The 15651-nt window shown below is 37.2% G+C and overlaps 1 protein-coding gene across 3 annotated transcripts in view; it reads left to right on the forward strand.

Annotated features, from left to right (window-relative positions):
* Positions 1-14198, forward strand: part of VPS35 (VPS35 retromer complex component) — a 32138-nt gene extending 17940 nt beyond the window's left edge. For 2 of the 3 annotated variants that reach the window (XM_027618643.1, XM_027618645.2), the window contains exons 8-17: positions 1317-1426; positions 4618-4714; positions 4823-4971; positions 6710-6917; positions 7330-7485; positions 9383-9505; positions 11524-11703; positions 12209-12448; positions 12941-13084; positions 13752-14198. In XM_027618643.1, the coding sequence (XP_027474444.1) occupies positions 1317-1426; positions 4618-4714; positions 4823-4971; positions 6710-6917; positions 7330-7485; positions 9383-9505; positions 11524-11703; positions 12209-12448; positions 12941-13084; positions 13752-13931 (1587 nt within the window). In that variant the 3' untranslated portion in view covers positions 13932-14198. The remainder of the gene's footprint in view (positions 1-1316; positions 1427-4617; positions 4715-4822; positions 4972-6709; positions 6918-7329; positions 7486-9382; positions 9506-11523; positions 11704-12208; positions 12449-12940; positions 13085-13751) is intronic. The other variant, XM_027618646.1, reaches the window with a different exon arrangement.
* The last annotated feature ends 1453 nt before the right edge of the window (positions 14199-15651 follow it).

The following is a 15651-nucleotide window of genomic DNA, read 5'->3' on the forward strand; positions in this document are numbered from 1 at the left end:
CAAATTCCTTTAGTTTTTGTTTGTTCTGGAAGCTTTTTATCTCTCCTTCTATTTTCAATGATAGCCTAGCTGGATATAGTATTCTTGGCTGCATATTTTTCTCGTTTAGTGCTCTGAAGATATCTTGCCAGTCCTTTCTGGCCTGCCAGGTCTCTGTGGATAGGTCTGTTGCCAATCTAATGTTTCTACCATTGTAGGTTACATATCTCTTCTCCCGAGCTGCTTTCAGGATTTTCTCTTTGTCTCTGAGACTCGTAAGTTTTACTATTAGATGTCGGGGTGTTGACCTATTATTATTGATTTTGAGAGGGGTTCTTTATTTTACCTTTTAAAAGGACTCATTTTAGGGGCGCCTGGGTGGCTCAGTCGTTAAGCGTCTGCCTTCGGCTGAGGTCATAGTCCCAGGGTCCTGGGATTGAGCTCCACATCAGGCTCTCTGCTTGGCAGGAAGCCTGCATCTCCCTCTCCCTCTGCCCTTCCCCCTTGCTTGTGTTCCCTCTCTTGCTGTCTCTCTGCCAAATAAATAAAATCTTAAAAAAAAAAGGACTCATTTTATCTTTCATTAATTTTCATTGTTTTGAAAAAATATCTTGATAGAATAGAAATAAACTATCCTGAGGCACCTAGGTGGCTCAGTGGGTTGAGCATCTGACTCTTGATTTTGGCTCAGGTCATGATCTCGGGGGTCCTGGGATCAAGCCCTGCATGGGTCTCTGGGCTCAGTGGGGAGTCTGCTGGTCTCACTCTCCCTCTGCCCCTCCCCCCACTCGTGCATGCTTGCCGCGTTCTCTCTCTAAAATAAATAAATCTTTTATTTATTTATTTATTTATTTATTTATTTGGCAGAGAGAGAGAGAGATAGAGCAGGAACACAAGCAGGGGGAGTGGGAGAGGGAGAAGCAGGCCTCCCGCAGAGCAGGGAGCCCGATGCGGGGCTTGATCCCGGGACCCTGGGACCATGACCTGAGCTGAAGGCAGATGCTTAACGACTGAGCCACCCAGGCGCCCCAATAAATAAATCTTCTTGAAAAAAGCTGAGTAAAGAATTATTTTTTCTTATTGATAATGTGGTCTTTGTATTTATCTGTTTTTTCCCCCCAAAATGTAGGAAAGAGTAGCCTCCAAGTTCTCTAGTTCTCATTAGTTTTAGTTTAATTGTAGATGTACTTTGTTGAAAGAGGCTCAAAAGTAATGTATTTGAATTTAGTTGTATAAGATTTAAACGATTGTTTCCACAAATATGAACTTTACCATAAGTCCAGAATATAATGTGAAATACTTTTACTTGTGTCATTTAATTATTATTTGATTTTTAGGTTTTCCCTGATGAATTCCACCTTCAAACTTTGAATCCTTTTCTCCGGGCCTGTGCTGAGTTACACCAAAATGTAAATGTGAAGAACATAATCATTGCTTTAATTGATAGGTAAGTGCTTCCAACACTGGAGGGCAGTGTTCTGACTGGGGACTAATGAATTTAAAACATTTTAGTGAATTACTTATTTCTGTTACATCTTTATTATCTTAATGATTTTAAAGCAATTACACTCTGAACAGCTTTGTTCTGTAAGTATGAGTATGTACCAGTTGTTTGCCTAGCTTAGGCAGGAAAGAGGTTTAGCAGGAGGCATGGAAATAATATTTTTAATCTAGACATTTATTTATTTAAAAATTTTTTTATAGATTTGATTTATTTATTTGACAGAGGGAGAGAGATAATGAGAGTGAGAGCACAAGCAGGGGGAGGGGCAGAGGGAGAGAGAGAAGCAGGCTCCCCACTGAGCAAGGAGCCCAACGTGGGACTCAATCCCAGGACTCGGGGATCATGATCTGAGCTGAAGGCAGGCACTTAACCGACTGAGCCACCCAGGTGCCCCTAATGTCATACAGATCCATTATTTAAATCTTACAAATTCAAAGAACAAAATTTGTTTTTTACAATAATGAAAGTTACCTTTTAGTGGGAACTGATTTGATTTGGAGTCTTTTTTTATCAAGTAGCCATTAGATATAGATGATTAAGAATGTTCAGGTAAGGGGGGGGCGCCTGGGTGGCTCAGTCATTTAAGCGTTTGCCTTCAGCTTGGGTCATGATCCTGGAGTCCCAGGATCGAGCCCCATGTCAGGCTCCCTGCTCAGTCGGGGAGTCTGCTTCTCTCTCTCCCTCTTCCTCCTCCTCCCGCTCGTGTTCTCTCCCGCTCATGTTCTCTCGCTTGCTCGCTCACTCTCTTAAATAAATAAAATCTAAATAAAAAGAATGTTCAGTTAAGGGCACCTGGGTGGCTCAGTCAGTTAAGCGTCTGCCATGAGCTCAGGTCATGATCCCAAGGTCCTGGGATCGAGTATCCCACATCAGGCTCCCTGCTCAGTGGGGAGTCTACTCCTCCCTCTCCCTCTGCCCCTCCCCTGGCTTGTGCTCTCTCTTGCTCACTCTGTCTCTCAAATAAATAAATTATTTATTTATTTAAATAAATCCCATTAGGTTTAGATTTTACTTCTTTAAAAGTATAAAACTTGGCCTTTGATAATTGGCTTTAATGAGTGTCTGCTTGGCAACTATGCTGAGTGCTAGTATATAATATGTGTCCTCATTAGCTTACACATCATTGACCTTATGAAACCAGGAACCTAAGTGAAGATTTATTTCTGCAAATACTTTTTTTTGTATTTTAAATACCTAAGTTACTAGTTTAAAGTCTAAGAATTTATGTAGCAAATTCTCCAAATCACCAGTTTAAATCTGGGTAGCAAGAATTATATGTGAATTGGGCGTACTCTTTTTTTTAAAAGATTTTATTTATTTGAGAGAGAGCAAAAGTGATCAGGGAGGGAGAGGGATCCCAGAGGGAGAGGGAGAATCAGACTCGCCTCTGAGTGGAGACCCCAGTGTGGGGCTCGATCACAGCACCCTGAGATCATGACCTGAGCCAAAGGCAGACACTTCACCAACTGAGTCACCCAGGTGCCCCGAATTGGGCATACTCTTAATGGAAGCTAATAATGGGATTTATCTTTTAAAGATTGCTCTTTAAAATCATGGCTGTTAAATACATTTGTCACTTTAATGCATGTTTATCTGTGATCTACTTGATTAGGCTTCAAAGAATATGGCAGAATCAGGCTGTTGAAAATCTTTATGTATGGTATAAAATAGGGCATATAGTAAGAATGCAGTGAAATAAGACATCATTGACAAAACTGTTCAGTTAAAAGTGAATTGACCACTTATACCATACACAAAACTAAACTCAAAATGGATTAAAGACCTAAATGTGAGACCTGAAACCATAAACATCCTAAAAGAGAACACAGGCAATAATTTCTCTGACATTGGCCATAACTACATTTTCTTAGATATGTCTCCTGAGGCAAGGGAAATAAAAGCAAAAATAAACTATTGGGACTACATCATAATAAAAAGTTTCTGCACAGTGAAGGAAGTAGTCAGCAAAACTAAGGGGCAAACTACTGAATGAGAGAAGATATTTATAAATGACATATCTGATAAATGGTTAGTTTCCAAAATATACAAAGAACTGATAAAACTCAAAACCCAAAAACCAAATAATCCAATTTAAAAATGAGCAGAAAACATGAGTAGACGTTTCTCCAAAGAAGACATCCAATGGCCAACAGACACATGAAAAGATGCTCAACATCACTCATCATCAGGGGAAACGCAACTCAAAACTGCAGTGAGTAATCACCTCACACCTGTTAGAACAGCTAAAATGGAAACACACACACAAAAAAACAAGTGTTGCCGAGGATATGGAGAAAAAGGAACCCTCTTACACTGTTGGTGAGAATGCAGACTGGTATAGCCACTGTGGAAAACAGTGTAGAGGTTCCTCGAAAACTTAAAACTGGAACTACCCTCTGATCCAGCAGTCATGCTACTGGATATCTACCCAAAAAATACAAAAATATTAATTCAAAGGGATACATGCAACCTTATGTTTATAGCAGCATTACCTACAATAGCCAAATTATGGAAGCAGCCCAGGTGTCTATGGATAGATGAGTGGAGAAGATGTGGTGTATAAATAATGGAATGTTATTCAGCCATAAAAAGAATGAAATCTTGCTATTTGCAATGACGTGGATGGACCTAGAGAGTATTATGCTGAGCTAAATAAGTCAGAGAAAGACAAATACCGTATGATTTCACTCATGTGGAATTTAAGAAACAAATGAACAAAGGGGAAAAAAAAGACAAACCAAGAAACAGACTCTTAACTGTAGAGAACAAACTGATGGTTACCAGAGGGGAGGTCAGTGGGGGGATGGGGGTAATAGCTGATGGGGATTCCTTAATCCCCATGACAAGTGCACTTGTTATGATGAGCACTGGGTGATGTGTGGAAGTGTTGAATCACTATATTGTACACCTGAAACTAACATAACACTGTCAACTGTAATGGAATTAAAACCTTAATTCAAAAAATGAATTGAGGGCATGATCGGCTCCATTCCATGTCCTTTTTTAAAATCTTTTGTAATGTTCTAGGAGAAATACCTTGTAGAAAATAGAGAAAAGTATAAAGAATAAAATGTCATCCATGATCCCACTACCTAAAAATCCCTGTATTTGTTAAAGATTATTTTCTTTTTCAGATTAGCTTTATTTGCTCACCGTGAAGATGGACCTGGAATCCCAGCAGATATTAAACTTTTTGACATATTTTCACAGCAGGTCGCTACAGTAATACAGGTTTGTATGGCTTTTCTCCTCTAAGTTCTCAAAACTTTGAAACTTCTCAGCTGGTAGATCCTTTTGTGATTGTTTAAAATAAATTCTGTGGTTTTCTCAACATTTCAGTCTAGACAAGATATGCCTTCAGAGGATGTTGTATCTTTACAAGTCTCTCTCATTAATCTTGCTATGAAGTGTTACCCTGATCGTGTGGACTATGTTGACAAAGTTCTAGAAACTACAGTGGAAATATTTAATAAGCTCAACCTTGAACAGTAAGTCAAAGTTACATTTTTATAAAAACCCTCATAAAGCACTTTTTTTAATCTATTTTTAAAACAAAATAGATTTGTTTTTCTTAATTGCTTTTTGAAATGTTAGCATTTGTCTTAAGCATTTGTTAGATTGATATGCTTGGTGTTAATCAGTGCAGAAAGTAGCATCCAATTTCTTGGTTGTGTACATTGATCAGGTAGTGGCATTCATGGAGTATAAGTAGTCTTTGTGGACCAGAGTCTCTCCATTTCAAACCCTTTCGATATATGAATGAGTTTTCATACTGGTAAGGACATTAACATTTGACCTTGGAACAATGTTGGGGTTGGGGCACTGACCTTCCGTGCAATTGAGAAACTGCTTATAACTTTTAATTCCCTGAAACTTAACTACTGATAGCCTACTGTTGACCAGAAGCCTTACCAGTAACATAACAGTTAATTAACACATATTTTATACATTCTACGTAGTATATACTGTATTCTTACAATTAAGTAAGCTAGAGAAAAATGTTATTTAAAAATTACAGGAAGGGAAAATACATTTTATTGTACTGTATTTGTAGAAAAACATCCATGTTTAAGTCTGCTTGCGCAATTCAAATCCATGTTCATGGGTCAGCGGTGTTTATATTAAGCAGTGTTTCTGTAAGAAGTGGTTTCCTAGAGATGAATAAGTTGTAAAAAGTTAGCATATGTATATTTAAGGTGTGGAAGTTAAATTGTTTAAAATATTTTTCTGTTTTGAGATTTGATTTTGGTACCATCAAAGAAAGTATTTTGTTGCCTAGTTGGGAGCCTCGGCTGTGCTGTTCTAGTCTGTGGCATCCTCTAGGGGCTACTGTGCGCAGTTCTGATCCCTTTACCTTTTCCCCAGCAGTCCCCTTATTGTCCTGTCCTGCACCGCATCTGAACATGGGGGGTCAAGCCAGCCCCTCTCCTCTTACCCTTATTATTCATAATTTTACCTCATATAATCTTTTTCTTTTTCATCTCCCTTCTTGTGGTTTAGCTGCATCAGGAAGATTTCTTATTTTCCTTTACCTCTTTTTATTCACCATCACCCCTTCTTTTGGTTACTTCCACTTTTGTGAACTGAAAAACATTCCAGATTTGAGAGAAAATTAAATTATGTGTCTGTATCTTCCCCCACCAAGTAAGTTTTAAAGTAAAATTAGAGAATTAGAAATCCCAACCTGTATAGGTCTTATAAAAACCCCAGATATGCCTCATCTCCACAGAATGCTCCTATAGGCTGCTACCTTAAATTCAGCCTGCTTTTCCTTGATCACCAACATCTGGTGGAGAAGAAGCAGGTTTTTTTTCTATTTTGTGGAGTTACTAGCTTTGCATAGATTTTTTTCTCCCTACTTATTTTCATCATGAATATACAGTATTTATTGGCTGCCCAGGAACTTAACTACCACTTAAAATACTTTCCTAAAAATGTCAAATTCTAGACAGTCATTTGACTTCCAGCTGTACAACCTTTTTGATGTTGTTACATCTTATTTTGTATTAATAGAACATTAAGAGATGAGTACACGTTTGTGTTTAAATAGGCATCTTTATCTTCTCAGAAAGGAGGTCATTGGAGTATTTTGAGATGGTGTAATCCACCTGACCTATTTCCTTTAATGTACAAATGAAAATTTTCAAGTTTTTATGCAATTAGTGTATTTGTATATACAGAAAGTTAATTTTACTCATTAAAGGGCTGTTGTTTTTCTTTTTGTAGTATTGCTACCAGTAGTGCAGTTTCAAAGGAGCTCACCAGACTTTTGAAGATACCTGTTGACACTTACAACAATATTTTAACAGTCTTGAAATTAAAACATTTTCACCCACTTTTTGAGTACTTTGACTATGAGTCCAGAAAGAGCATGAGTTGTTACGTGCTTAGTAATGTCCTGGATTATAACACAGAAATTGTTTCTCAAGACCAGGTAAGAGAATACCAAATTGCCATATATTAGGAAAACAGAGACAACGTAGTAATGATTTTAGATCTTGAGACTCACACATGAAATGGGAGAAGAGGGTAGTTTAATACTAAAAAAAGGTTACAATGAGCTTACTCATCATTACTCTAAGTTAGAAATTAGAGGTTTGTAAAGAAGAAATTATAAAACTCTAATCCCACCAGAAAGAGAATAACTACTATTATTTAATTTTTGGTGCATCTCTTTACAGACTTTTATCTATATGTGTATCAGCATACATAAACTTTCTTAAAATAAAAGGAATTATGTTGTTATTAATACTGTTTGGTAAATTTACACAGCTGGAAACACTTTTGACAGTGACTTTATATGCTGATGGTTTCACTTCAGTGGATTTCTGCATCTCATGTTACAGGTGGATTCCATAATGAATTTGGTATCCACACTGATTCAGGATCAGCCAGATCAGCCCATAGAAGACCCTGATCCCGAAGACTTTGCTGATGAGCAGAGCCTTGTGGGCAGATTCATTCATCTTCTGCGGTCTGAGGACCCTGACCAGCAGTACTTGGTATGAGTTAACTCAGTTATCATACACTTTCATAGCTCCTAGTGAAATCCCATGTAGATGTGCCTCAAATGGTCTGATGCAGCTGTGGTCTTGAAAAAATTGCAACTGAATAAGAGATTAAGTGACATTCATGGACTTTGACTTTATACAGAAAAGCATAATTGTGAGCTTATGGGAAACAAGTTGGTTGCTCTAGTTTCTTTCAACACTTCTTAAGAATTGCAGAAAACCCATATTCCTTTATTGGGTGTTCAGTACTCATTCCATGTTCATTTTCTTTTTGAACTATGCTGCTGCTTTTAGAATTGTCCAGTTGTTTATCATAATAAAATTTAAAGTATAAGCAACAATCCTTATCTTCAATTGTATTTGTTTCCAGGGTTTGAAAATATAAGTTGTATGTGTTTGTCACATTGAAAATATATGAAAAGACTAAAATTCAAATTGTCTTTTTTTTAACCCCTTTTTCATGGCAAAGAACAGTTGAGGTTTTCCCTTTCTTTATCATTAGTCTCAGTAAATCTTTGTGAAATGAATAACATGTTGCCTGAGTAGGAATGTTGGTGACTGATCTGGGTGATTTATTTTAATGAAAGGTAGCACAGATGGCAGTCTAATTATTTTTTGGGCAAAGTGTAGTTTAACTGTTGTTGGATTCATAGGCTGTTAGACTGATATAATGAGGAACATTTTTATTTGAGGTTGAGTCCTGACTTTCTCCTTCTGGTGACTTCCTTTGTTATAGTTGACACTCTTGTACTCCTTCATTAGCAGGGTGAAAAAGAAGCTGACTTCTGTTGGCAGTGTGATAGTCTTTGCCTTGCCTTACTGATAAACATTCTGGGCACTCTGGTGTCACACTTGGTGCACTGTGTGTGATCTGTACACAGTAACTGGCTGATTGTTAAAATATTTTAACTGATTCCCTTATGTTTCTGTGTCTCACATAACACACATGCCTACATGTGTTTTCTTTTTTTGTTGCATTCCAAATGTATTAGTAGGAAGTATGCCTTCCACATGTAGCCAATTGATTATACCTATGCACCGAGAGACCTTTAAGGGAGGATCATTAGCTCTGATTTCCCCAAGGGGGAATGCATTCTCTTATCTGTCTATTATGTCAGAGAAATTCACAAAACCTGAATAAGTCACACATTGTATCACACATATTAAAAAGTATTTCTTGTGCTTTTTCTTAAACAACCTGACGTTTATTTCAGAATGGCTCTTTTAAAGTATATTGCCATTTCCTTTTACTTTAATGGTCTTTTTTTTTTCTGAATCAGGAGGTAATACATACCAGCAATATGCACACAGCTATTTTGCATCCTAGTAATAGCCAACATTTTCTGAGGCCTTGTACCCTCGCCTTGTGTCAGGTACTAGTAACTCTTCACATGTATTACTTGATCTTACCAACAAGAACAACCACCACCACTGCATTTTTCAAATGAAACTTTTATAACTAAGAGGAGGTAAATAATTTGCTCAGGGTCACTCAGGTGTAGGTGTTAGAATCTTCTTTTAAATATAAGTCTGTCTTCAGAGCCTGCAATCTTTATCAGCATAGCAGACTTTGTACATGTGTGTGTGAAAATATGTTAATATCTGTCTCTGTCCCTGACTGGTTGTGTTACCTTGGGCACATTATGCAGCCTCTTTGAACCTCAGCCTTCTTCATTTTTGAAATGGGGTTACTATCTGTCTTGGTTGTGATGTCAATTATATTGACTCCGTGAGATAAGAAATGTAAAGCATCTACTATAAAGCCTGGTACATCAGATGTAGTCAAAAATGGTAGCAATGACAATGATTAGAGCCCTCATTTAATTTTATAAATGATTAATCATAGTTCAGGAAAGGTTAATGTTTTGGGGGGATTTTTTTTTGTCAGATTTTAAACACAGCACGAAAACATTTTGGAGCTGGTGGAAATCAGCGGATTCGCTTCACACTGCCGCCCTTGGTATTTGCAGCTTACCAGCTGGCATTTCGCTACAAAGAGAATTCTAAAGTGGTGGGTTTACTTTTAAGTATGTCACTACTTTTTTCCTTCTCTTATGTGTGTGTTCTTTATTATAGAAAATTTCAAACATACAAAAATAGACAATGGTATTGCATATACTAGCTGAGGGATCACATAAAAACACTTAGAAATGAAAGATTAAAACAGGTCAAATTTATGCCAAAAGTTTTCCTGTATTTAAAGATTACTTGAGGGGCACCTGGATGGCTCAGATGGTTGGGCCTTCGGCTCAGGTCATGATCTCGGGTCCTGGAATCGAGCCCTATGTTGGAGGAGGTGGGGAGTGGGGAATCTGCTTCTCCCTCTTCCTCTCCCCTGCTCATAACGTGTACTCTTTTTTTCTCTGTCTCAAATGAATAAATTTTTAAAAATCTTAAAAAAAAATAAAGATTACTTGTGAGACATTGATAAGTTTATGACAAAATTGTCTCAGAGTGCTTTAGTTTAAGAATGATTTTACTTTCTTAGAGTCTTTACCAGTTCTAAAGTGATACAGTAATTTCATGTAGAGGTTGCAAGTACATAACAGGTGAGATCTAATTCAAGGTAGTTTTGCCTTATGAAAGGGCCTAGCATTGCATTATAACCTCTCTCCAAAGGCCTGAAAATGAATAATTCTATGAATTGTGTACATTTTTTATGCACTTATTCCTTGAGCAGAATCATGGCTTGAATCTTCAATAGTTTTATAGAAAATATTTTAATCTGATGTACCTAAAATTTGAACAGTCAGGTTAGCATTAACAAATAAACCTCAGTAAACTTACTTTTCCAATAGTGGAGAAACAAGATTTACTCAGTATACCTGCCAGCCTGACATAGCAGCTTTTGGCCAGTTTTTATTATGACACCTGCTCTTTTAGTCCCTTTTCCAGCATTCTGTGTATAGATTTTGGTGACGGTAACAATGGAAATAGCAACTAGCATTCACTATGTGCCATATAGTATGCCAAAGACTATCTATATACTTGGATTATTGCATTTAATCCTTGTAGCAAGTCTATAACGATTACCCTCTTTTAAAAATGTAAAGAACTGATTGCTTTAATAAGAAATTTGGATGGTCAAACATGGATAAAATATTTAATCTCACTAGTAATTACAACAATGAACCTCTGTTTTAGAAATCAAACTGGTAAAGAGAAAAGAAAAAGAAGGTTTGCAATGGCAGTGGTGCAATGAGAATTCATTCTCATCTAGTAATGGTGGGCATGTAAAAATACCACAGTCTTTCTGAAAAACTGGCAGTACGTAAGTAGGGCCTTAAAAGAACTAATAATTCCACTTCTAAGAATTTATACTAAGGAAATAATTAGGGATTCAATAAAACTTTGTGTATATAGAGCATTAGCATTCATCGTGGCATTGCAGATTATGTCCAAAAGGAAATAGTGAAGTAAATTATGCTACATCCAGTGTGTGGAATATTTTCTAGTCATTAAAGTGATTTCCAGTAGCTTAGTATCATGAGGAAAATTGTTATGACAAAATAAGTGAAGGAAAAGAAGTTTGATGCGAGTATATGCAGCATGAACCCATTTTAACTCTTCTGATGAGTTACTATAAAGTAGAAAATAAAACCAGACTAGAGGTCCCAGTTACATCGCATTTGCATAGGAAAAAAGAAGGTGTTAACATCAGAATGTTATTAGTAATTATTGCTGGGTGGTAGATTTAGCGATGATTTCAGGTTTTAAAATTCATTTGTTTATTTTCCTAATTCTGTCCAGTTGGGGTATTTGTTGATTTTCTGATGAGAAAAAACAAAATACCAAATATACAAAAATTACGAAGCCAGTAACCACAGAAGGATGTTTTGAGAAGATACTGTTCTTGATTCACTTGTGTGCTTCAGAAATGAGACGGAGAAGAAGGACAATAACAGGAGAACCTTGAGCTCAGCTTTCCTGCTTTCCCTGTTTGTTCTATAGAAGTTTCATATAAAATGAATATTCTTGAGCAAGTTAATCTTGAAAGTAAGGTAATTTAAACTATTTTTTCTCTTTTAGGATGACAAATGGGAAAAGAAATGCCAGAAGATTTTTTCATTTGCTCACCAGACGATCAGTGCTTTGATCAAAGCAGAGCTGGCAGAATTACCCTTAAGACTTTTTCTTCAAGGGGCTTTAGCTGCTGGAGAAATTGGTTTTGAAAATCATGAAACAGTAGCATACGAATTTATGTCCCAGGTGATGGTCTTTTCTCCTTTTTGTGTGTAATCAGTTTTGCTATGTTCAGTCACCTGTTGTAGTTACAGAGGTGGTGCACATGGATTTTTCTCTTCACTGAATTTGTAACTACCCCTTTCCCACCATCTTGGAACTCCTTCTTAATACTGTAGTCACACTGATTGGTTTGGAGCAGGAAGATGCTCCATTTCCTAGGTGCTATAATGAGATTTAAGATTTCCAGGTGGGTCTTGGTCTAAGTGTTTCATGGAGTGAAAAGTTCCTTTATTAATTCAGTTTGAGAACTCTGGGTTAAACAAAAGATAAAACAAGTTTCCTTGTTATAAGTTGTCAATATCTTTCCTGTATCAGCTGTGTCTTTTGCCTCTCCAAGGGAGGGGTCAGCATGTTGTGATCTGAAGGGGGACTATGGAGCGTCTCACAAGATAGGGGTTTTGATGGGAAGTACTTTAGAAAATGCTCCAATAGATGGTAGAAAAGGTCTCTTCTGCTTCTTGTTCACCAGGCATTTTCTTTGTATGAAGATGAAATCAGTGATTCCAAAGCACAGCTGGCTGCCATCACCTTGATCATTGGTACTTTTGAGAGGATGAAGTGCTTCAGTGAAGAGAATCATGAACCTCTGAGGACTCAGTGTGCACTTGCTGCATCCAAACTTCTGAAGAAACCCGATCAGGGCCGAGCTGTGAGCACCTGTGCACATCTCTTCTGGTCTGGCAGAAACACAGACAAAAATGGGGAGGAGGTAAGGAGGGAAGTCATTCTCGACCATGTTATATGAAAGAGGATCATTAGCAGGGAATAGCTGCCATGGCCCTTGTGTACTAGAGGTGAAACGTTTGGAGGAAGAAAGAAACACTGGAGAAAGAAAATTGCTTTGTTTATTAAAAGAAATGAAATGGACAGTAATGTGTAATTTATAGAGAGTTACATCCTGTGGTGAAGCCCCACTTTGAGGATGTTGTAATACAGCAAGTTTGTACCACTGCCTTTAAAAAGTATACATAATAAATATAAAACATTTAACATATAAACATATAAAACAAATTATATTTGTAAAGTATAGCTGTTTGCTTTTAAAAAAAAATGAAGAGGATTTAAATTTGTTGTATGCCTTAAGAGCCACTGCAGGGTTATGTTTATTTCTTGTGTGAAGTGGGACGTTTGTAATTCAATAATCTCTTTAATACTCCACCCACCCACCCCACCCCACAATCCCCTCGCCCTTTTATTCTAGCTTCATGGAGGCAAGAGGGTAATGGAGTGCCTAAAGAAAGCTCTGAAAATAGCAAATCAGTGCATGGACCCCTCTTTACAAGTGCAACTTTTTATAGAAATTCTGAACAGATATATCTATTTTTATGAAAAGGAAAATGATGCGGTAAGTAAATTATAATAAAATATTGTTTGTGAACTAATATTTTCCCTTCCTGTGCTTCAGAGGTTTGAGACATAGAAGTTTATCATCTTGATACTTTCTTTTTTGTTTATAAGGGTCAGAGTTTGGAGAATGCATCTACTAGTCTCTTTCATTTGTAGTATCCTTTTCTGTCTATAGATGCATCTCTTTAGGGGAAGAACTCATTATCTGCAAGAAAATTCTCATCTCTTTTGTTCATGAATATTTTATAGAAACAGTCACTATTGAAAAACAGAATAATTTACAAATATAGTAGGCTGATTGGTCATCAGGTACAAGTTTAGAATAATTCCTAAATGGAATATCCTTTTAGCAATAATGCAGTGTTGGTCAAGATTTATAGGTTAAATAAAATTTTGCTTTTCTTTTATTGGTTCATGATGCTCTATTTTTTATTTTTGGGTTTTTTTTCCCTTATTGTTGTTTTTGTTTTATTTGTTTTTTTGGTGAGTTGCCAGTAATTGTTGCTCAAACCAGGAATCGTGTTTTCATCTCTCTTTTTTTATAATTACTTTGGTGACTCTTGAGAGTAACACAAGATCCTCAAAACATTTTTATTGAATTATCTTATATTTTTTATATGGTGCATACTTGATTATATAACTGTACTGTACATGTTCTTTTGTAGGTCACAATTCAGGTTTTGAACCAGCTTATCCAAAAGATTCGAGAAGATCTCCCAAATCTTGAGTCCAGTGAAGAAACAGAGCAGATTAACAAACATTTTCATAACACACTGGAGCATTTGCGTTTGAGGCGGGAATCACCAGAATCTGAGGGGCCAATTTATGAAGGTCTCATCCTTTAAAAAGGAAATAGTCTCACCATAATCTTTTCCATGTGCATCCAGTAAGGGTTTTATTATACTAGGTTTCCCTTCCATAGATTGTGCCTTTCAGAAATGCTGAGGTAGGTTTTCCTGTTCTTACCTGTGATGTGTTTTACCCAGCACCTCCGGACACTCACCTTCAGGACCTTAATAAAGTTATTCACTTCATAAGTGTTCAATCTGTCTGATCACCCCAGGTAGCATGACTGATCTGCTATTTAAAACTCATGTGGTCTGTAAAAAAAACAAAAAACAAAAACAAACCACCACTTATCTCAGCTAATAATGAAGCTCTTCTTCCTTTATTCCGTTTTGTTGGTTGTATAATTTCCTTCATTACTTGGGAGTACTAACCTGAAAGTGTGTGTCTCTTTGTTCTCTAGTCCAGTTTGAGATTAATTTAGAGGAAAGGGATACTGTATGTGAAATTCAGCTTGGGCTTTCCCCTAGCAAGATAAGGCCATGTGTAATATTTTCCCTAAAACTAAAATATATTAATGCATGTTTGAGAATTTTAAAACACCATGGTCAATACCAAAAGCTATATTTTGCATATTTGGACTCAGTCATCCATTAAGAACCTATGTTGTCCTCTGGGCATATTTATCAAAATAATTTTGTTCTAAATAGTATAAAATAGAAAATTTGTGATCGATATAATTTATGTATAACCTTCATTATTGTAAATTTAAGGGGAAATGCATCATACAATTACTTTTTTTTTTTTTTTTTTGCACCAGTGGAACAATAAAGTTGCTATTAACAATTTTGGACTTTTTACCCTTTCATACTAGATGTGTAGAAGGAGCTAATAGAATGCCTGTGGAGTTCAGTAGGCTTACATTACAGCACTTGCTTGTTCAACTCTCAGTTTAAGCACTTCTTGAGCAAGGCACCGTCTCCTCTTTGGTTTATACCTATCTGCTTTCCTTGGCCTTATCATGTTCTCCTAGGCATGGTGTCCACATAAACTCTCAGAAGGCTCATTTAACAAATTATCCCAAAACTTAGTGTCTTGAAGCAGCAAACCGTTATGTCACGGTTTTCTGGCTTAGGAATTTGGGAGCAGCTTAGCTGGTGGTTCTGGCTCGGGGTGTCTCACGATTCTGGCTGTAGCTCTAGCCATCTGAAGGTGTGGTTGAGGCTGGCTTCCAAGCTCATTCACATGCCCATTACCTGGAGGCCTCTGTTCCTCTCCTTGTGGGCCTTTACAAGGGCAGCTTGAGGGTCCTCATGACATAGCAGCTGGCTTCCCCAGAGTGACCCACACGAGAGAGGGCAAGGAGGCAGCCACATGCCTTTTTATGACTTGACCTTGGAAGTGACATAGTGTTTTTGCCTTATTCTGTTAGAAGGGAGTCACTAAGTCTAGCTCATGCTCCATGGTAAGAGGATTTAAGCTCTACCTCTTGAAGTGAGAAGTTGCAAATTTATGGGCATTTTCAAATGACCACCTCACTTAATACCTCACCATCTGTCTCCCCCACCTCCCCATTGATAGATGTCTAGCACTTGTTAGATACTATGGTCTGAATGTTTGTGTCCTGCCCCCCCCAAGCCCCCAAATTCATATTGAAATCTTAACCCCCAAAGATGTTGAGTGGTGGGGTGTTTGGAAGGTGCTTAGGTCGTGAGGGTAGAATCTCATGAATGGGATTAGTGTCTTTATAAAAGAGCCCCCAGAGAGTTTGCATGCCCC

This window comes from Zalophus californianus, chromosome 17 (genome assembly GCF_009762305.2).
Source record: "Zalophus californianus isolate mZalCal1 chromosome 17, mZalCal1.pri.v2, whole genome shotgun sequence".
Lineage (NCBI taxonomy): Eukaryota > Metazoa > Chordata > Mammalia > Carnivora > Otariidae > Zalophus > Zalophus californianus.